The sequence below is a fragment of the Myxine glutinosa genome, chromosome 4 (assembly GCF_964187855.1).
Source record: "Myxine glutinosa chromosome 4, kmMyxGlut1.1, whole genome shotgun sequence".
Classification (NCBI taxonomy): Eukaryota; Metazoa; Chordata; class Myxini; order Myxiniformes; family Myxinidae; genus Myxine; species Myxine glutinosa.
In genome coordinates, this window is record NC_136264.1 from 26,540,855 (window position 1) to 26,564,167 (window position 23,313).

General features: G+C 42.0%; 1 protein-coding gene and 1 non-coding gene across 4 annotated transcripts; both read left to right on the top strand.

Moving 5' to 3' along the window:
- Window positions 1–812: 812 nt before the first annotated feature.
- NCL (nucleolin) lies at window positions 813–18,207 on the top strand. Of its 3 annotated transcripts, none has more exons than XM_068112048.2 (17): window positions 818–1,010; window positions 1,533–1,577; window positions 4,363–4,426; window positions 5,993–6,145; window positions 6,470–6,625; window positions 10,035–10,304; window positions 10,787–11,092; window positions 11,893–11,967; window positions 12,223–12,346; window positions 12,448–12,587; window positions 12,758–12,881; window positions 12,997–13,124; window positions 13,216–13,387; window positions 15,686–15,810; window positions 15,897–16,023; window positions 16,182–16,507; window positions 17,280–18,207. In XM_068112048.2, the coding sequence occupies exons 1-17, from the start codon at window positions 1,002–1,004 to the stop codon at window positions 17,321–17,323; spliced, it is 2,388 nt and encodes a 795-aa protein (XP_067968149.2). In that variant the 5' UTR covers window positions 818–1,001; the 3' UTR covers window positions 17,324–18,207. The 3 variants fall into 3 exon arrangements, with proteins under 3 accessions (XP_067968152.2, XP_067968149.2, XP_067968151.2); XM_068112050.2 differs by having other exon boundaries at window positions 848–1,010; window positions 10,038–10,304; XM_068112051.2 differs by lacking the exon at window positions 1,533–1,577 and having other exon boundaries at window positions 813–1,010.
- On the top strand, window positions 12,023–12,091 carry LOC137426336 (small nucleolar RNA SNORD20). Its single transcript, XR_010984293.1, has one exon. It is a non-coding gene; the product is annotated as a small nucleolar RNA SNORD20 (small nucleolar RNA).
- Window positions 18,208–23,313: the final 5,106 nt, after the last annotated feature.

Here is a 23,313-nt window from a genome sequence, read left to right on the forward strand (position 1 = left end):
AGACAAAGACAGCACATGGGGACCACGAGGGAAAGACAAAGACAGCACATGGGGACCACGAGGGAAAGACAAAGACAGCACATGGGGACCGTGAGGGAAAGACAAAGACAGCACATGGGGACCGCGAGGGAAAGACAAAGACAGTACAGGGGGACCGCGAGGGAAAGACAAAGACAGTACATGGGGACCGCGAGGGAAAGAAAATCAGCACATGGGGACCGCGAGGGAAAGACAAAGACAGTACAGAGGGACCGCGAGGGAAAGACAAAGACAGTACATGGGGACCGCGAGGGAAAGACAAAATCAGCACATGGGGACCGCGAGGGAAAGACATTCTCACCCTTCCCTTCCTCTCCCTCTTGCTGCAACGTTGTCACCCATTGTTCTCCAACACAGGAGAGCTCACCTGTATCCCTTTTATTTGTGCTCGAGTTCTGAATGCTGATTGAAATTTTTTAGTTTTGAAAATATTATCTTTCTTTTTGCACATTAACTTAATGTTTTGCTCTTTGGGTTCATATCACCAGTTCCGGTGTTTCGTCACGCCTCGAAACAACAAGTTTGTTGTGTAAATATTCGAGAAAAACTGTGGTGGTGTTGATGTAGCACAGCCACGATGGTCCAAATGGTCTTCTCCTGCCTTAAAGTTTCACGTTCAATCAGCCAATCGAAAAGGGCCACATTATGACGTCACTCACGTTTCTGAAGCGAACGATGGTTTACAACGCAGTTACGTCATATCAAACATCCGCTTACGCTTTGACGAGCATGCCCAACGTGTTTGCGTAATTCCGTTCCTGACCAAAGGGCTCAACGTATTTCAGTTCTGCGCATGCGCGTTATCGCTCTTTCCACGGGACGCCACTCTGGTAGCTCGTTTGTAATCTGCGCTCCCGCTCATCGACCTCACAGCTCCATTATTCAGGCAGCGCCGAAAGACCTTCCTTCTTCTTGCTATTCTTTTTCTTTAAACTTCCGCTTTCGCACCAACGATCGCAGCAATGGTTAAGGTGAGTAATGTAGCGCAAATACTATCGACGCCATGCGGCTGGCCTGGGCTTGGGCCTAGACATAGGCCGCCTCACGCATGCAAATGGCGCATTGATTCCCGTTTTTTTCCTCCTCTCCTTGTCGGACCGGAGTTTTTTTTTCTCGATTGGATCATTTTAAGTTTTATTTTGCTTCATCGTTTATATTTTTCTGTGGTACTTTTGATTCTTGCTGCGCGTTCCTCCCGCGCTTTGTTACGTCTGCATGGCCCCGTGTGCGTACGGCTCAGGAGACCCACGTGTTCGGCGCGCGCGACCCACGTGCTTGATCCCGCATCCATTTAGTTTAAACTTTTTTTTTGCTTTTTCGAAGTAATGTCCGATTAAAAGCGCCGTGTTTCGTGTCCCAGTCGGTTTCGACGTGTGTAGTTTAATAATTTAATTTTGCCCATGTCGATTCCCGATGCTCCAGCTGTAGAGTAGTCTATGTATTCGGGGATTATTAACTCTAGATGATCACCTTGCTGTGTGGGTACGTTTTAGGCAGGTCAGAAGAACGCAACTCCCAAGAAGGTCGCAACCCCCAAGGTGAGACCCGCTTCCCTCGTGGATAAATTTCGGGGTTGGGGGTTTTCATTTCTCCCTTTTAATTAAATAAAACTAACTAAACTCAGTTCATGAATGTGGAATGTATTTTCTCGATTATGTACATTATTTAAAGCCTGAACCGACGACACGTGCACCCGCCAGGAAGGATACGAGGAATGGTTTGTATACCACGTGGCATTGCCATCATGGACTTCATTATAATTTTATATCCGGCGGAATCCTCTCCTGTGATTGGTCATGTGCAGTGACGTAATGCGTTAAGATGATTTAAAATGGGTATGACAAGTCGAGGATAGTCTCTTACTAATGTTCATTTAGCCTAGTTGTGCACGTTTTCAGGGAATCTCACTTTTGACCATCATAAGGATCTCGTGTTCAATATGCAGGTCTCTTGTCCATTTTGCCCCCACCCTTGAGTGACAATTCCTAGGGGGGGGGGGGGGGCTTCTCCAGCCCAGGTTCGAATCCCAACGTTCGTGACTATGACAGGGTTCGTAAGGGTCATTGGAATGTCCTGGAATTTAACAAAACTTTTTCCAGGCCTGGAATGTCATGCAATTTCAGATACTCCACCGCCCACAGTGTTGGGCATCAGCACCTCCGGTGGACGTTCCACGCGGTGTTCTGTCTGCTACCATCGGCTGCTCGATGTTTAAAGATTCCACCGTTTTTCGTGAACAGCAGGTGACCTATCGCCGGCCTTCGGCAAATTCTTGCCTGAAACGGCCTTCGGTCTTCTGAGGCCCTGCCATCCAGTTGGTGAATTACTTGGGCAAAAAAACCCCAGCATACCCCCCAATCTAAAGGTGATTATTATACCCCCCAAATAATAATTGGAGATCGTAAAGTAGTCGTGATGTATGTAATATGTAGACAGCCTCTTTCGATGCAGTATAATTTGGGCAGAAAATGCATGCTTTGTAGACCGGTTTAAGAATGAAAAATTTGGTTGCATTTTTGGTGTTCCCATCTCGATGCGTATCTTGCGATTCCATGAACCCAGGTTCAAATCTTGCGATTCCATGAACCCAGGTTCAAATCTTGCGATTCCATGAACCCAGGTTCAAATCTTGCGATTCCATGAACCCAGGTTCAAATCTTGCGATTCCATGAACCCAGGTTCAAATCTTGCGATTCCATGAACCCAGGTTCAAATCTTGCGATTCCATGAACACAGGTTCAAATCTTGCGATTCCATGAACCCAGGTTCAAATCTTGCGATTCCATGAACCCAGGTTCAAATCTTGCGATTCCATGAACCCAGGTTCAAATCTTGCGATTCCATGAACCCAGGTTCAAATCTTGCGATTCCATGAACCCAGGTTCAAATCTTGCGATTCCATGAACCCAGGTTCAAATCTTGCGATTCCATGAACCCAGGTTCAAATCTTGCGATTCCATGAACCCAGGTTCAAATCTTGCGATTCCATGAACCCAGGTTCAAATCTTGCGATTCCATGAACACAGGTTCAAATCTTGCGATTCCATGAACCCAGGTTCAAATCTTGCGATTCCATGAACCCATGTTCAAATCTTGCGATTCCATGAACCCAGGTTCAAATCTTGCGATTCCATGAACCCAGGTTCAAATCTTGCGATTCCATGAACCCAGGTTCAAATCTTGCGATTCCATGAACCCAGGTTCAAATCTTGCGATTCCATGAACCCAGGTTCAAATCTTGCGTACACGGTGTCCATAAAAGTCCTTGTGCAACGTTGAGCTTTTATAACGTTTCTCTGTCCCACAAACTTTACCATTGATGTGGGAGTCGATGCGATTAGAGAATGTCAACTGGTCAAGAAACCCAGGGTAATTGTGGCATTAACATTTATAAAGTTAAAACTTGATGAATTATTCTTTGATATGCCATTCATAGTTTTTCTATCACGTGCACATCAAAAGTTCTAAAAGTTCAAGGTTTCACAACCAGGACTTTACGTACACTCTTTTTAAAATGCAGGTGTCTTGAGGCTCGTGGGAGAGCAGAGCAATAGAGTGAAGGGTAACCAGCTTGACGGAGGTCAGAACATGTGGTGAAGGTCCACCAACCCTGTGCGTCATTCCACGTCAAATTGAGCACCTCAAACGTATCAGATGGGGTCGTGAGATGCTACGAGCTGTTGACCCCACCGCAATGTAGGAAACGGTGCAAGTCCACAGAGGGAACCATCTTGCACGATGCTTGGCTTTGGGAATTCGGAGACCTTGGTTGTCTCTGGAGATACAATCTGCTCAAGACAGGTGTGAGGTCCAGGAGCTCCAGAAACCCTCCCAGCGACTGAATGCAGAAGTTAATTGAGGTTTTGCCACCAGGTCTTTATTGATTGGGGGGGGGGGGGGGGGGGAGGCGAAGGGAATGTGGGCCTCTCCTGCATTCAGGCTTATTCCTAGTAGATGACTTGTTTTCTCTGAGATCGCCAATGAAGAATGATCCACATTGGCAGGGGGTGTTTTTCACAAAATGATAATGGATTTTTGAGTGATGGAGAGGCCACTGATGTACAACAGGTGTGGTTCCAGAAAGCTTCCTTGAGTGATGTCTGCATGTATCTATGCATGACCTTGCGATTTTTGCCAATGCATGACTGTGGTTTACTGACCCCTGCTGGAAATGGGCTGCGAATACTAGCCATGGTACAACATATATTTGCTCCCCCCAAGCCACTCCCAGGGACAGTGGGAGTGTTATATAAACATTCTTGAACAACTTTATGAAGTTGTGAACAATCTGTTTACTTTTGCTGTTTTTTTTACTCTCCACAGATGACTGCTAAATCGCCAGCTGGGAACATGCTTAAAGCTGTTGCCAACAAGAGTGTGGCAAATGGTATGTGAGCATCCATACCTGGCATCCATACCATCCAGGCTGCACTGTCGCCTTCAGGCGGCCTGCAGATTTCACTGAATAAATTTGGTTTGCAATGCTGTGTACCACTTCCTGGTCATGTTGGTCACTTTGAAAAGGGATTGTTTGTTTAAAGACAATAAATTTGCAACACGTCTTGTTGTAGACTTTGGTGAGGGGCGGGGGCCTTTTTAGCTTAATTTTTTTTTTGGGATTGACCTTTTTCGTGCCTTATTTTGGATGTTTTTGACTGATAATTGTGTCGAAGCAACACAGCGTTAAAAGGAGTCTCGATTTTGAAGTGTTCTCATGTAGGTGCAAATGTATCTTTATATATATATATATATATATATATCTTTAGTTGACTATAACTAACACTGAACCACTTACCAGCCAATCACTCCAGTCCGATTAAGTCGCACTGACCTGCTGTATATATATTAAAAAACGCACTGACCTGCTGTATGTAGAAGCCAAATTTTAATTGCCCTTTAAAGTAATATATGAACATGCAAACATTCTTTTTCAAAAACACCCTGGTATCCCCAAGGTTTGGGGAACATGTGTGAAGTTTCCACTCGACCTGTCAAATCTTTCTGGAGGAGTTGAATTTTAAAGGTTTAGTCTTGAAAAAAAACAAAAAACATACCTGCTAGACCATGTGACCTAAGGTTAAAATTTATACCTTATATTCCCCAAGTCCAGTAGGTTATGTTCATGCAGTATCGCATCGATATGGTCAGCCGTTCTGGAGAAGTTTAATTTGAAAGTGCTTTTAAATATATATATAATTTTTTATTTATTTATTTAATTAACGTTCAATCTAATATGGCTGCCAAACCACATGACCTATGACATCATTGATTTACATTCTCCTCTTATGTCGCATCGAACACTTCTCAAATTTCAAACTGATTGCATTTTAGCCCCTTACCTAGAGTGGCTCCATGCCTTGTCTGGGGTGATATCCATAAAAAAACACATTTTATTTGTGAAGTTGTGACGTCATAATGAAGGCATCAATGACATGATTAACACTTATTCCCCATGTGGATTACTTTACAATGAGCTATGTTTAAATTTATTCCATCGAGTGGTTTCGGAGATAGACGCACAGTTTTTCCAAGATGGCGCCCATGCCCTATGGCGTAATAATTTTTTAAAAATTGTGCATGAGTAGACGCATGCTCCCATGGAAATTTTGTGTCAATCGGACCAATGGTTGCCGAGAAAATGCATTTAAAAGGGAATAAACCTGCAAACACTGGAAAAAATCGTAAGGAACAAAAATAACAATAATCTGAACAAAAACAATTGGTATCACATCCTGGAAGGGTTGGATCCTGAAAAAGCCCGCCACTTGTGGGATTGACAGTTCCTGGGAAGGTTGAACTTTTGCCAAAATGCACAATAAGTGGTTGTTTTTTTTTGTAATGATTTACTTTTACCTTTATAGGATGGGTCTTTAGGTTACGTCAGCATAACCTCACTGAACACAGATTCATGAAAAAAGAAGTGTCACCTGTTTGTTTATTTGGTATGTTTCAGACTCGCCTGCTAAAGTTACTCCAGCAAAAAAGGTTCCAGCTCGGACCCCAGTAAAGGGGGGAGCCAAAGGGCAAGGTCGGGCTGCATCAACAAAGGTGCATCCAAGTAAGGATGATGATGACGACGACGACGAAGAGGATGACGAGGATGATGGTGAGATTGTACCTTCCGGGTGGAGGCCTTGCTTTACTTTGAGGAAGTATATATATATAATATATATATACGCTCACACACACACACACACACACACACACACACACACACACACACACACACACACACACACACACACACACACACACACACACACACACACACACACACACACACACACACACACACACACACACACACACACACACACACACATACACATACACACACACACACCAGAAATTTGTTTTGTTTTGTTTTTTGAAGAAAAAAATTGTAATCCCTCCCTTCCCCCCCCCCCCCCACCCGTCATTTATTCTGCAGATGAGTCTGAGGAGGAGGAGGAGGCTACAAATATGAAGAAAACCGTGAAGGGAAATAAAAGTCAAGCCATGGCACAGAAAATGGATGATGATGATGATGATGATGACGAGGATGAAGATGATGACGAGGAAGATGACGAGGAAGATGAGGTTGAAGGTTGGTATTTTGATGTTTCTAGCAGGGTTCAGTTTTATGAACAAGACGTTATGCAAAACGCACCCAAACGATATTGAGATGTTTAATTTTATAAAATGATTGCATAAATAATTTTTCCCTTTCTTTTTTTTTAATTAGAAAATTATTTTTAGATTTATTTATTTTAGAGGGATGGGGAAGGAGAGGGGAAGAGGGAGGGGAAATATATACTACATATACATCTTTAGGGGGGTGGGGGGGCTTTCATAACCTCTGTTGCACAGGTAAAAAAGGAAATTGTAATACTTTCTGCCACCATCACCAGGTGGAGCTACACGGTACACATTTACACGGAATTTACGCCCCTCTTCCTGTCGCCCACACCCTCGAATGAGACCACGGCCAACAAGATGAACTGATTACGTTTTGGGGTCAAAGGTCACAGTCTAACTTGATAACGGCTGAAGGGATCTAATTCAAACTTGGTGCAGTTACATATAATTATGTGAAGATCAACTGATTGGATTTTGGGGTCGAGGTCAACGATCAGAGGTCATGTTAAGTAAAAATTATGTTGCCGCACCAACTCGTGAACCAGTGATGGGATTTTGAACAAACTTGGAATAAGTACACATTTACACGGAATTTACGCCCCTCTTCCTGTCACCCACACCCTATCTGCTATTGGTCTCACTATCTGCCATGATCTTTCCTGGGCAAAACCACATTTCAAATCTGGCCTCCAAAGCCAGTCGCCGACTGGGCATCCTCCGTCGTGCGAAGTCCTTCCTTGGCACACCTGAGCTCCTCACCACATACAAGGCTTTCATCCGCAGCTCAATGGAATACTGCTCTCCCCTCTGGGATGGTGCTCCTGCCTAATACCTAGCTCGTCTTCACGCTGTTGAAACCAAAGCGTTCAGAATCATTGGAATCTCCCACGATGAAGCTAACTCCAAGGGCCTTTCACTCAATCACCGCAGGCAGGTTGGTGGTCTTTCCGTCTTCTACCGACTCATCTCTGGCCTTGCCCCCCCCCCCCCCCCCCAGCTCTCTCTGGGCTCTGTCCCCCAAATATTCCTACAGGTCGCCCAAGATCTGCCTGCAACCCTCTTATGGTTAAACTGCCAAAATCAAGACTCTCTGCTCACCTTCACTCTTTCATTCCTCTTTTCTCCCGCCTCTGGAACAAACTCCCTCGCTCTCTTCAATCCCACTCCACCCTCCAGGTCTTTAAAACAGCTGTTCACCACCATCTCTTATCTTCCCCCATCCAAAACCTTGATCTTTTCTATCCCCGCTAATTTCACCCCAAATCCACTTTTTTGATATACCAACTTCTGTCCTGGAAGTCCTTGGTGTCCTTGTGTTTTATACTTCTCCCACCCCCCGCCCCCCTTTCCACGCCTCCTCCCCCCAAGCCCTCTCCCTCCCACACATCTCCCTGCTCTCAAATGTTGTGTTTGTGTGCTTCCCCTTCTCTCCCCATCTTGTCTTCCGCTCCCTCTTTTTATATATTTTGTTTGTCTGTTTGATTTGTTTGTGAAATAAATGTTAGCTCTTTCACGAGCCTCGATTCAGTATACAAAAAAAAAAAAAAAAAGTATGTGTGATGCAAAAATGAACTGATTAGATTTTGGAGTCGAAAGGTCAGAGGTCATTTTAAGTTGCCACGCCAACATTTGTGACGCGCTCTGGCAAAACCAGACTTGTCGGCATTTCTCTTAGTAAGAAAAAGCCGAAGAGAGTCAAAATATGACCACAGGGACCAAATTGAGATTTTTATATGGATAGAAAGAGTAACCTCTCTAGATTATTATGCACCAATTTTTTTTCCAAGAAACAACAGAAAAGTTGTGAAATTCGACAAAGAAGCTAAAATGTCATTCTCAAAATGTGCTCAAAGTGACAAAGATCACGGAATTTCGATGTTTTGCTACGAGCCACGCATCGAGCCACACATCGTAATTCGAAGGAGATCCCTGGCATACATGTTTGGTATGAATGAAAAGCTCTACGTGTGCACATTTTTTGTGCATGTGAACTGTATTGTGAACTTTGAACCTAATTATCTCCATTGTTTAAACAAAAATATAATTGTCATTAAAATACCATAACTTGGTTAATTTTCATCCAATTAACATAATGTATATATCAAATGAAAGAGAAAAGCATGGGGAATCAGATATCAAAATCTCAATTTTGCATTTTGCCCCCAAGTGGTCTGCTTTTGCCAGAGCCAGTCACATTTGTTGCATTTATGTTGCCACGGTAACATTTGTTACCACACCAACATGTGAACAAGTGATGGGATTTTGAGGAAATTTGGTATTACTTCAAATGATGAAAAATTATTTCTACTTCAAAGAACTTCAAAGTATAATAATGATGAAATAATGTGGGCGCAGGCATATCTGTCGACGTCATGATGTCGAAGTGTCGTTCTATTATTTATTATTATTTTTTTTTTAAATGTATGGTAAAGTAGTTGTGACAAAAATGGTAAAACATTAAGTTGCCTTTTTTTTCTTTTTTTAAAACTTATTTTGTCCCAGATTGTATTTTGTTGGACATCAAGGGATAGATTAGTGTCAAGGTGGTTTGAGCATTTGGGTTTTCCTTTTAAGTTGTGCTCCCCATGGACATATCTCCCCTGTAAAGGGGTCATGGCCTCCGACCCCAAATCCTTAATATTCACTAAAACGTATTTTCCTCACAAACTAAATTACATGACTGATATGGACCAAATCTAGTACGATACAACAGAACAGTACGGCCTCATTGGGTTCATTGGGAACAAACAGTACGGCCTCCCCATCCTGATTCCCCCGATAAATGGGGTAAAAGTGAGAGTTTGCCCCAAATTTGGTTATTTCATTCAAAAAAAACTTGCTCATAAAGCAATCGGATCCAGACCAAACTGGTCATGCCCTTAATCTTAAGTTGCGCTCCTCATCTGTATCCACCTCCTTCATCCTAAATTCTGATAATTTTTTTTTTTTTCCCCCCCAAAATTTGTTCTCTGAAACTCGCTTGCTTGGAGGCATAACCGTCACTCTCCCACGGGGCTATTTTTTGGTGGTTTTCTGTCGCATCTCAACCTGTTCATATTGAAGTCATGGATGCATATTTTGTTTTGTGAATTTCATATCCAAGTACTGTAGATTCTTTAAAACAAATTTTGACAAAATTGTTGCAAAACGATCTATTTATTCCTCTCTTCCTGCTGAGGTAGTTGTCTGCTGTTATGTTAACCAAATTTGTTGGCAGAATATATAATTTTTTTTGGCTATAGCTTATGCATTATATATTTGGGAAAAGTTTGAATCCAAATTTGGAAAAATGTATTTATACAACTTTATACCCATGACCTTTAAACATTGTAATCAAGCTTTAACAAATCTTTACCCCTGACAACTTTGCTCCTCAGAAGTTGCTCCTGCAAAAAATGCCACTCCAGCAAAGAGACCTGCTTCAGCGAAGAAGGCTGCCCCTCCAGCAAAGAAGGCAACACCTGCGAAGGCTGCAACACCTGCGAAGAAGGCCACACCAGCAAAGAAGGCTACACCTGCAAAGGCTGCCGCACCTGCCAAAAAGGGTACACCTGCAAAATCTACACCCGTTGCAAAAGCTCAGCCAGATGATGATGATGATGATGATGAGGAGGAAGACGACGAAGATGATGAGGAAGAGGAGGATGGTAAGCATTGGTTATTTCATTCAAAAAAAACTTCACGTCAAATGTTATGTTTGTGTGCTTCCCCTTCTCTCCCCATCTTGTCTTCCGCTCCCTCTTTTTATATATTTTGTTTGTCTAGTTGATTTGTTTGTGAAATAAATGTTAGCTCTTTCACGAGCCTCGATTCAGTATACAAAAAAAAAAAAAATTCCCTTCACTATTTCTCCATTGGTAAAGTGTTTTTATACAAGAAATTCGTTTGTGTAAATGTTCGTTTTATTCGAATATTTACACTTTAAAGACGTCTAAAAAGGACACTCGTTCCTCCTTCCAGGCCTGGGGTTTTTACTTCCTTATTAGTTCCCCCAGTCCCCCCCCCTTGCCCCCTAAAATGGAATCGTACATATGGACCTGTGTTTAGCAGTCATGCGATTTGCTGCGACTTCAGTGACTTAAGTTGCATCGGCGCTTGTTCAACTCATTTGCTCGTTTATCCTCTGCAGATGAGTCTGAGGATGAGCGTGTTCCATCTGGCAAGATGCAAAAAGGTGCGCCAGCAAAAAAATTGGGGAAACCCGCAGCAAAGAAGGATGATGACGACGACGATGACGATGAAGACGACGACGACGATGATGATGAAGAGGATGAAGAAGAAGATATGGATGTAACTCCGGTGGCAACACCCAAGGTTAAAGGTGGTCTGGCTACGGCCAAAGAGTCAGAAGATGATGACGAAGACGACGATGACGAAGATGATGATGACGAAGAAGACGATGATGATGATGATGATGATGAAGAAGGGAATGAAGGTATGCAAGTCATAGATATATATATACACAAAGAATTAAGTTAAGCACCCCCCCCGTTTTTTTACAACCTCGCACATTACAAGTTTGTTGTCGTCAAAACAGTGTAAGATACCCATGATATTGCTATATTTTCTGGAGAAGTGATATTATGGTCACATAAAAACATAACCATCATGCCGTTTTCAATATTTTATTCTGAATAATTTAAGGTGAAATTTTTTGGGAATTTTAGGCATATTTTCACCTCAATTTAAGTATGGAGCTATAGGTCCATCACGGACAGTGTGGATGACGTTTATGTTTTCTAACGTACAGTCATTGTTCTGAGAAGACCTCTAGCGATCTTTGCGTCAATAACGTGTGTAGGACCCACGTGATCGGATCACTGACTCAACCAATCACTTTTTTTCACTTTGATCACTCAATTTCATCAATGGATAATTGCTAATGTCATACCAATCATTATTTGATCTCACATACCTTAGAATATATGCCAATGTATACATATACACAAAGAATATATATTAGGGGGTGCTTAACTTAATTCTTTGTGTATATATATAATTTATTTATTATTTTTATTTTTATTTTGAAGTAGTTTAGCTGAATGCTAAATGCTGGAAGGTTGTGGGTTAAATAGTGGTTGTGAGGTGTATGTGATGCAACCAACGTGTGCAAAATTGGCCAAGCTTGATGGGTCAAGTATAAGGGCATGTGCCGATGCACATGGGTCAAGAGTTTTCACTGCCGAAGAGGTAAAGTACTACGGGTTTTTTTGTTTCTTGTTTTTTTTATTACAGAAACGGCTATTCTCGGCAAGAGGAAGAAAGGTGCCTCCGAAGCGAGTCCTGTAGCTAAGAAGCCACGCTCCGAAGGTCAGTGCCCCATCACTGTCTGTAAATGAAGAGGAAGAGTAGGGATAAACCCACCTGGATATGATGATTAATGAAGATCTGAATCTCTTTTGATGAGACTTAAGACAGTCAAGTCCTGATCCAGTCTGTTAATGGTGAAAATCAAGTTTAAGTTGTCGATCTTTACCTAAAATTTGTTTACTTTTGCTTTTGCTCGCATGGCTGGTTGTATTGAAATCGTTTCGCTGCTTGATGTATGGCGATTGTACATTGCAGAACTAACAATATTTGTCGGAAACCTGAACACCTCAAAGAGTCTCGAAGAGTTGCATGACGGCCTGGAGAAGTTCTTCACAAAGAAAGGTGTCTCTGTCCAGGACGTCCGTGTCATAAGATCCAGGTTTGTTGAATGTACAGTTCCCCCCCACGGAGTTTGAACCTTGTGTGGTTGGCCTTTATGATGCGGAGTCTCAATCTTGTGTTTGCCCATGTTCCCTACAGGGGATTTGCATATGTGGATGTAGGAAGCGAGGAAGACATTACAAAGTCACTAGAATTCAACGGGGTCAAACTTATGGGGAGCGAGATTAAAGTGGACAAGTCTGGTTCCGCGCAAAAGGACATGGTTGCCAACAAGAAGGGTAAGATGGGAAGTGTTTTGTTAAAGTTATATGGGCCGCTCATTTTGTGCCACGTATCGAGTTCGGTTTCTTTGTACTAATCTGTGATTTATTACAAATTTGGCGTGAAGACTGCCTGTCTCATTTATTTCCATGAATTATTTGTTTTGCTTTTTTTTGGCCTTCTACAGAACGTGATGAAAGGACACTTTTTGTGAAGAATCTCGATTACAACACAACGGAGGATTCCCTGAAGGAGGCGTTTGAGTCTGCAATGTCCGTTCGCATTGCTATGAAAGATGGGCAGAGCCGCGGGTGGGTTTGAGTTATTTGATTTGTATCCAGGGATCTTGTGGATCAGCCTGTCTAACACTAGTCTCGTCTGTTGATGCTTTATGTACATGATCTGAGCATATTCGTTGGGTTTCAGGTTTGCCTTCTTGGAGTTTCCTTCAGAAGAAGTTGCCGAACAAGCATTGAAGGACATGCGGGGCATGCAGGTGGATGGCCGTGCACTTGTCTTAGACTATGTTGGGGATAAGAGTACTGGAGGGCGAGGTGAGAGCGCTGAGGGTGAAAGCCATTTTTGAGGTTCCAGGTCAAGCTTAAAGTTGCCCACGTGCTGATTGCCCTTACTTTGACTCTGCAGGTCAGGAAGGACGTGGACAACAGAGTGGAAATAGATCAGCCCCTCCACCATCATCGACCCTCGTCGTTAACAACCTGTCCTTCGATGCAAACGAGGACTCTCTGAAGGAGATTTTTGGGAGCGCTGTGAATATCCGCATACCAATGAACCGGGAGACGGGCCGCAGTCGAGGGTGCGTATGGAGCACCATCTGACCTTTTCTTGGTTGTGGGTTATTTTATTTGTGCTTGCAACTCGTGCAGGTAGCTTTGCATAATTAAAACATGCAAAGCACTGTCACACTATTTAAATAAATAAAAACTAGAAGCTAATTCGGTGAAGTGCATATCTCTGCCAGGCTGGTTGGTTTGCGTTTTATATCCCACTGATGAGCCGGATCTGGATTGGCACCTGAACCAAAATCTAATCTGCTTATTCTTGTCACCTAACCAACTCATCCACCAAATTGTCATAACTCAGCCGCAACTTTTTTGAGACATCATGCTATATTATCGTTTTTGTCCCCATCTCTCAACGGTGAAGAATCAATTAAAAAATGATGGGCCCCAACTCTGGACCATCACCAAAATTGAATCGATTCATCCTTGTGACACACCCAACCCGCCCACCAAGTTTCGTGTGAATCCGCCCAACTTTTAGGAAAATCGAATCCGTCCCTCCATTTTTGAGATATCTGCACAAACAGACGTGTGAAAACATAACCTAAAAGAAGCAAAATCGAATTAGCTTGTTCTTGTCCCCGAATCAACTCGTCCATCAAGTTTCGTCTGAATCCGCCCACAACCTTTAGGAAAATCGTGCTGCACATCGTTTTTGCCCCTCCCAATGGTAAGAATCATTTAAAATGATCTGATCCGGATCTTGACCAAAAACGAATCGATTCGTCCTCGTCACACATCTAACGTCCGCCAAGTTTCGTCCGGATCTGTTCACAACTTTTTGAGATCCTGCTCAGACAGACGGCAAAACAGGCGTGAAAAAAACCAAACAGGAAAGAGCAATTGGGGATTGCAGACCCTCGGCAAGGCCGTGGTTTTTAGGGATTTTGTATTACGGTAAAACAAATATGGTGGCCGAACCACGTGACCGATGTCATTATTTTTTTTTCTCCACCAATTTATCCCCAGATGACGCTCAAGAAATTTCACCTTGATGGGATGAAGTTTGTGCTTGTAGAATTATGACGTCATAATGGAGACACCTAGGACGTCATTAAAATGTTATTTCCCATGGGGAGGTCTTTACAAAGAGCCACGGCTTTCTTTCTTTTTCTATGCAGTGCTTTTGGAGATAGAGGTGCATTTTTTTTTTTGATTTTTCCAAGATGGCGCCCATACCACGTGACCTATGACCTCATAATTATCATGAAAAAAATTATACTGGGGGAGGTACACCTATGGTGAAGATTTCCTGACAATTGGACCGGCGGCTGCCGAGAAAATCATATTTATTCTGTGCAGACAAACAAACAAAAACAAGATATACAGTGCATTCAGAAAGCATTCAGACCCCTTCACTTTTTCACATTTGTTATGTTGCGGCCTTCTGCTGAAATAGTTTAAATTCATTTTTTCCCTCATCAATCTACACTCAATACCCCATAATGATAAAGAGAAAACAGGATTTTAGAAAGTTTTGCAAATTTATTAAAAAGAAAAAACTGAAATATCACATTGACATAAGTATTCATACCCTTTGCTATGACACTTGAAATTTAGCTCAGGTGCCTCCCCTTTCTCTTGATCTTTGAGATGTTTTTACACCTTGATTCGAGTTCACCTGTGGTAAATTCAATTGATTGGACATGATTTGGAAAGGCACACACCTGTCTATTCAACTCATAAGGTCTCACAGCTGACAATGCATATCAGAGCAAAAACCAAGCCATGAGGTCGAAGGAACTGCCTGCAGAGCTCAGAGACAGGATTGTGACGAGACACAAATCTGGGGAAGCCAACAAAAAATCTCTGCTGATTTCAGCATAAGGCTGCAACATAACAAAATGTGAAAAAGGGAAGGGGTCTGAATACTTTCTGAATGCACTGTATTTCGTGCTTAGCACGGCACTTAACAAATCCCTAAAATATATTGTTGGGCTATGATTACCTCAAAAACAATTGGTGGTTTAATTCAGTGACCTGGTATTCAAATCCCCTTAAAATTTCAAGTCAATCACTTGGTAACCTTTAGCCTATGTTGACCTTTTGACCGCAAAAACAATAGGCTTGCTTATGATGAACTCTACCATTTAGTGAAGTTTCATGAAGATCAGTTGAAAATTGTGACCTGGAGGCGACTGACATACACAGACAGATAGAATAACACACAAGACCAACCAATATACTTGGAAAAATCTTCGACTTTCGCAAGTAATAAACGTCTCGAATGCAGTACCCTCTCTCCTGGCGAGGGTAACAAGGTAAGCAATTGTCTGTGCCACCTTTTCAAACTTGGCTTTGATATTCTACAGGATGGCCTTCGTGGAATTTGACAACGTCGATGATGCCAAGAGTGCTCTGGAAACGCAAAATGGTTCTGAGATCGAGGGGCGTCAAATTCGACTGGAGTTCTCGTTGCCTCGGCAGCAGGGTGGAGGTGAGTTGATGTGAATGCGGATCATTTGCCGGCTTTACTCAACATTCTCTGCATTTTGTCTCATTGGATTTTTGTTCCACTAACAGAGGAGAGCAAAACGTTGTTTGTGCGTGGACTGAGCACCGACACGACAGAGGATACTCTGTCTGATTCCTTTGAAGGATCAATCGCTGTACGGATTGTCACTGATCGCAATTCAGGCCTATCCAAAGGGTATGTTCGATTTGAACGTGGATCTGAAAAATGACATTTCTTATCGTAATAATGCCACATGCTACTTATTGAAGCTCATTTGTTAATTTTTTTTTTTGGGGGTTTTTAGTTTTTTCCCCAAAGTTACTAAAATTGACAGTTTGCTCACTTATTTCCAGGTTTGGCTACGTGGACTTTGAAATGAGCAAAGATGCCAAAGCCGCCAAGGAAGCCATGAACGGAGCCGAGATTGATGGCTCGGAAATCTACGTAGACTTGGCTCGACCCAAAACGGATAGTTCTCGAGGTCGAGGAGGGTTCAGAGATCAAGGAGGATTCGGTGGTTCTCGCGGAGGCCGGGGAAGCTTCGGCGATCGCGGCCGGGGTGGTCGTGGTGGTCGTGGCGGCGGCTTCCGTGGCGGTCGAGGTGGTGGGTTCCGTGGAGGCAGGGGCGGAGGGAGCTGGGGTGGTGGTGGTGGCGGCTTCAGCCGAGGGCGTGGTGGAGGTACGCTTTGATAATGTAGTTGAGAAATTTCAAAAATGCTTTATTTATTTATTTTGTGGTTATAGTTGGCGTGTGGAGCAATATTTTGGATATGTCTGACTATAATTCACCAAATGTCCGTCCGTTCGGAAGTACCCCCAAAACGGCTCAACCCCTCGCAACGATATTTTGGGTGGGTAATCCTGGGACCCCTGGGAGTAAAATAGGCTATATTGGTTTTCCAATTTTCCAGTTTTTCCAAACACGATGGGATAATATTTACCGATATGAACAGTGATGTGGCTTTTGTTGAAATTCTACAAATACTGTTTATTCTACGTACCAGGAGAGAGTAGATCGACTCCTGACGAACTCTTCCTATATAAACGTGCGGCTCCGAAGTAACATGGCAGCGTGTGCAAAGCGACTGAGAAACAAGTGTAGCGGCCGCTTCCTTTTTGCAGAATTCAATCTTTTTTCAAAATGGGCGCCATGTACTTTTTAGATTTTGATGATTTGCGTGTGATATGATTCAACAGATGTTTATATGAATCGTTAAAAAAAAAAAAAAACCTTCAATTTCTGATATTTTTCCTTTTCATTTGGGCTTCCAAATTGAAGCCCCGCCCATGGGGCGGGTACCGTTGCTACTTTATTTAAAACAATGACGCTAATGCTGGTGTGGGAGCTGCTTTGTTCACACTCAACATTGACAGACTTACAAGACAACATTTATACTTTTATTGAAGACATGAGCTGATTGCACCAACTTGCCCCCCAATTTCCCCTCCAGGCTTTAGAGATGGCATGCAAGGCAGGAAGACCACTTTTGATTAAACTTTGGTAGTCCTTGTTGCTTTTGGGACCACCTTCGGATGGAGTCGACAGTGCTGCATCTCCACGGAGTTCCGAACAGCTTGGTTTTAGTTTTTGAATGGTAGAACTTTTGTATGTACATAAGCTTTCCATTCTCCCTTTCCCTGTTTTCTCACCTGTTGGTCATTCATGTTGCAGTTTTGATATTCTTCATCGTTTGCCGTTTTGAGAGGGGGGGAGGGGGGTTCTCCATCTTGATTTCCTTTCAGGTCTTGATTTGGCGATTTTGTCCTCGACTATTGTGCATACTGTCACTTGAGGTTCAGGTTGCAGTCTTTTAAAAAATACTTCCCTTTGCTTGTTTGTCCACCACGTGCTCCTGTACAATTTGCAGTCCTGTACCATTTGCAGACTTTTACTTTTTTGTTTCCGGTTATGAGTTTGATAATGAAAAAAAAAAAAAAGAAGTGATGACTGTGAGGGGGAAATTTTTTTGCAAATTAACAAAGGCTGAGCATTGATATTTTTCTTTTTTTTTCTTCCTGCTTCCAAAGACACTGGTCTATTACTCCCGCTGACTTGAGATGGTGGGCCTTCACTCCCGCCTTTTGGCGCGATCAGCACCAAAAGTAATCCTCAGTCGTTTAGTCTATAGTCTGTGAATTTTTAACGACGCACCGCCACTTCCTGCGATTCGCGCTACGTGTGGTGTATCATTTGATTTACTGTCCAAGTGCTGTTAAATCGTTGATTGGATATTGGAAACTATTCATTTGTACCGTTTTTTTTGTTTGCTTTTGAAAAACCTTGTGCTGCAGAAAGAAACAAATATACTGCGGCTTGAGTGTGGGAGGTAAAATGTCATTTCCTGGAAATAAAATGAGATCTTTAATTTGGAGACTTTACCCACGGTACCATGTTTGCTGCTTTTGACGAGAGTAGATTTGGTCATATTTCCAAAAACAAAATTGCCCATGCATGTTTTTGATTTGCATAGTTGTCTCGATACGTTGAGGTTTCTGCCGAGACCTGTACAAGGGTTTTATTTCGGATGAAATTTCAATTGTTCATGTATCAAAAGCACCTCGAGGTTAGGCCATTGCCAATGCAGCGTGTGTCTCAAGTCATTCTGTACATTAATCCCTTTTTCTAAATTCCCCTTGTGGTTTTAGTTGTACGTTTACCAAATTGTACTTTAACATTGTAGATCTTGTACCGTGGGACCGCCGCTATTCTCGGGGGATACGTTCCTGGAAAATCCGCGAATAGCGGGGCATTGTTTCAATGGAAAAAGGGGGGGGGGGGGGGGGAAGATACGTTACCAAGTAACGAAAATCCGTGAATGGTGAGGCACAAATCCAGAGAACGTCGACGATAATCTGCGATGGTCGATTAAAGTCCCGGAAATGGCAGGCAAATGGCGATAATCCCACAAATGTCGATGAAAATCCGTGAATGCATGCCGTGCCAGTTTTGATGGGGAAAAGGGAGACGGCTAATTGCACCAATAGATACTGTGGTGTTTTCATTCTGTACAGTAACTCATGGGGATGTGTTATGCAGCTGGAGGAACGTGTTATGTGTTATGCAGATCAAAGCTCTCGATTATACAGCGGATATTATTTGCGGCTGCGAAAGCCATGAATGCAGAAGCAGGTCATGCTCGTAGATGTTTTTTTTGTGTATGTCCAGCTAGCTGCTTTATGCATGGCTTTATAAATAACGTATGTGAAGCTAACGGCTCGTGCAATTCTTTTTTTGTGCCCCTGAAAAAGCGCGAATTCGTGGAACACTGGCATGAATAGGAAAAAAAATAACCGCGATTTAGCAGAACACTGCAGCGAATAGAGAAAAAATACGCATTTGCGGGACACTTCCGCGAATAGAGAAACGGATCGCATTTTTTTCACCCGCGAATAGCGGGGTCCAACTATATTCAGATAGACTGAAGTGTGCTGTCGTCGATGCTTCTCCCCAACCTTGAACCCATGGAGCTTTGTGAGTAATAAGGACGGAACGTTTGCCGATAGCTTTAGGTTGAAATTTTCAAATGTTAATCTGTTGTTGATTTTTGGGGTAGTTGTGCCTTGTTTGATTGAATATTTTAGGATTTTTAACTCAACTGGACTATGTCCAGCTGGGTTTTTGTCGACACCCAGTGTCCGTCCGTCTGTCTGTCGTCTGTAAACAATTTGACGTCTACACTCTAAAAATCAAATATTGATGAAACTTGTTACGCAGCATCTTTAAGACATAAACTAGTTTGGGATTGCATTTGGGCGTTGCATGCCCAAAAATGGGCGTGGCAGGGTGGCCATATTGAAAAATCAATTTTTGTCAATCTGGTATTTCCTAATGTAGCTAGAAGGCTGAAACTTGGTGTGTAGACAGTATGTAACAAACTTCAACACATATATTACGGGTTTTGACGATGTCCGAAAAATGACCTCGTCATGACCTATGACATGAATTGACCCATAAACATCAGTTTGGACGACGTCCAAGCTCTAAAAGTCACAAATACTGAACAAGTTTGATGAAACTTGTGCCTTTTGCCACTTAGATATTTGAAAACGCACATATAAACTATATAGTTTGTGGTTCTATTATGCATATTCCAACCATATTGATATCGACTAGTTTGAGTTCAGGTTCCCTGGAACCTCTAGTTTTTTTTTAAGTTCAGCTTAAATAGGAAGGTTTATTTTTGAATAGTTATGCCTAGATTGATTTTTAACTCAACTGGACTATGTCCAGCTGAGTTTTTGTCAACACCCAGTGTCCATCGTCTATAAACAATTCCATGTCTACGCTCTAAAAGTCACAAATTTTGATGAAACTTGTTATGCAGCATCTTTAAGACCTAAACTAGTTTGGGATTGCATTTGGGCGTTGGACGCCGAAAAATGGGCACGGCAGGGAAAAATGGGCATATTGAAAAATCAATTTTTGTTGATATGGACCAGTTGAGTTCAGGTTCCCTGGAACCTCTAGTTTTTACTTCAAAATTACCATTTCAAGCTGGGTGTTGATCTAATTATTTGAGTTAAATGATACCTCCTTGGAAACTTTGAAAGCTATTTTATAATTCCCTTACAATGAAAACAAAGGTGAAGTTTCCAAATTGACAAAACTATGAGATACTTTAACTTTGAAAAATTATAATCAAACAAGTTATGGTTTGAATTGGTAACATTCCACCTTGAATGTTGGTCAACCTAGTTAACTATTCTATTGTGGAAATGGGCTTAAATCAGTATAAATGTTTCAAGCATTCAATCCTCCAATAATTATGCAAATATACAGGCCTAAACATCTTCTGGGCTGGCTTAAAAGTATGCACACTTGTCGACGCGGTCTCATGTGGGTTGGAATCCTGACCCAACTATAAACTCATCCGTGTTTCCCAGGCAGGGTCATTCGATGTGGATGCCTGTGCCTTGGATGGATGTTAAATGGGTGTCCCAATTGCTATCATTAGCTGGTGCATATTAAAGATCCCACGGTGTCCATGAAGAGTAGGCAAGCTCGCAAGGGCACCATAAACAACTTGCTGCCCAAACTACTGCTGGGAAAGCAACGGCAAACACTGGTGGCTGACGATTTAAGAGTATGGTTTATCAGAGGGAGAGAGAAACATCTTAAGTTAAATTGGTATTTGACCTTGAGCAACAAACCTGACCATATCTAGCCTCATTGTAATTGCATTAATCTGATGTAAACTGATTCCACCACATTATGGCAGAAGCCTTAAACTTATCAATCGAAAAGTTCACTAACCTAAGATTGCAAATGGTGATCTTTCAACATTCTACAACAAATTATTGCAGCAGCTCACCTACCATTTTCAATATCTAATCCTATAGACGACCAATTGTTGAATTAGTGCCCTCCATAAGTATTGGAACAGTTATTAATATATACTCATGGATTTGAGATCAAAAGACGAACATGAGGTAAGAGTACAAAAGGTCAGTTTTTATTTCTTGGTATTTCTATGAATATGTTTTGCCATTGGAGAACAACAGCACATTTTATGTTAAGTTTGAGGTAGTATGCTTTGGATCATTTGCAGTTACTTCCTTTTTCCACACTTTCACTTTGGTAAAGGTTTATCTTTGTCTCACCTGTCCATAAAACTTTGTTCCAGAACTCGCTGGCTCAACTCTGTACTTCTTGGCAAATTCTAATCTGGCCTTTCTATTTTTTGGTGCGAATGAGAGGTTTGCATCTTGCGGTGTAGCCTTTGTAATTCTGCTGTCAATCTTCTGCGAACTGTAGATTGTGATACTTTCACCTCTGCACTCTGGAGGTTGTTGGTGATGTTACTGACAGTTGTTTTAGGGTTTTACTTCACAGCTCTGATGATTTGTCATCCACTGCAGTTTTCCTTTGTTGGCTTGGCCACTTGTCTTTTGCTACATACACTCGTGGTTTATTTGTCAAGATATTCCAAATTGAATTTGCTGTGCCTAATTTGTGTGCTCTGGTTCTAATTTTATTCCTCTGTGTTCTTGCAGCTTCCAAATTTCTTGCTTTTCTTCCCGAGTTCTCTGGTCTTGGTAATTTATGCTCAGGTTAAAACCAAGAGACATTCACAGCTCTTATGTGAACAATTAAACAAATGATACAGGTGCTTCTTGCATCGTCAAAGCATTTTGTTCCAATACTTTTGTTCAGTTCCTGCATTTTAGGTAAGAGCAGGTGTTCGATATTAGTAAAACATATGCATAGAAATAAAAGCTGACCTGTACTCTTGACTTCACGGTTTGATCTAATTTCAAGTATATAGGAATCGCAAATTTGACCTCTGTTCCAATATTTGGGGCACTGTCGATACCAGTAGAACATCATTAAAAGTTCACATGTGGAAGGGCCAAAATATTGACAAATTACCCAAATTATTTTGGATGGTAGAAAAGAAAAAAACCTCCACAACCAAGTTCAAACACATTATCCCTGCTGTTGGGAAAAAGGACCATGGGAAAGATCTTTTCAACTCTTGCACTTTTTTCTTGACCAATCTATTTACTCAGTGCTGCTATCATCTGAAATCGATATTTCCCAACACTGAGACCAAGATGGCATATTGTGGAGGTGCTGCAGAACTGGAGGTGAATGCACTGCTGATGTGTTAGTGCATAATTAGGTTTACTCTCCATGAAATGGAGAGAAACCTATTATTACTGCTAGAGTTTTTCTTATTATTATTCTTCCGCCCTATTTTGCACCTCCGAAAACTTCATAATTAATGTTCTCAGCAACCGCTGGTCGGATTGACAGGAAATTTTCATCAAATGATCCTCTCGGCTCCTAGAATTTTTTCATGCTAATTATGACGTCATAGGTCACGTGGTGTGGGCGCCATCTTGTAAAACAAATTCAACTTTTCCCCTCTATCTCCGCAACGGCTCAATGGAAAAATTTGAGGAATGGCTCATTCTGAAGAACTCTTCAATGGGAACAAAAGACGTGTATCGAGTATATTAAAAATGCTAACGTTAAGAGGTAAGAATTCGTCAAACAAAAAATTTTCTCCCCCGAAAATGAGATTTTTTACCCAGATGCTTAGTTAAAAAAAACTCAGAATGCGAAAATTTTCGAAGTCATACGTCACATGGTTCGGCCGCCATCTTGTTTTCCGTGAAAAAAACACAAAAAACCCTTTTTCTCCGCAACGGCTGAACGGATCGAGCCCAAACTTGCATGCATATTCGGATACCCATGACAAACAAAAAAGTCAGCGAGCACGACGTCATCCGACACGTGGTTTCAGAGTTATGACGTTTTCAAACTAGAAATGGAATCACCTCCATAATTTGTGGAGATATCGAGTGGAAACTTTACACAAATGTTCCACATGGAGGGACGTTTCATCGTTACTTGAGATGTTTTGATAAGTCACATGGTTTGGCCGCAATAAATAATGGAAGTTAAGTTTTAAAAAGCTTGTAACTCTTGAACCGCTGCATGGATCGACTTGAATTTTTAATGCAATGTAGCTCTCATCG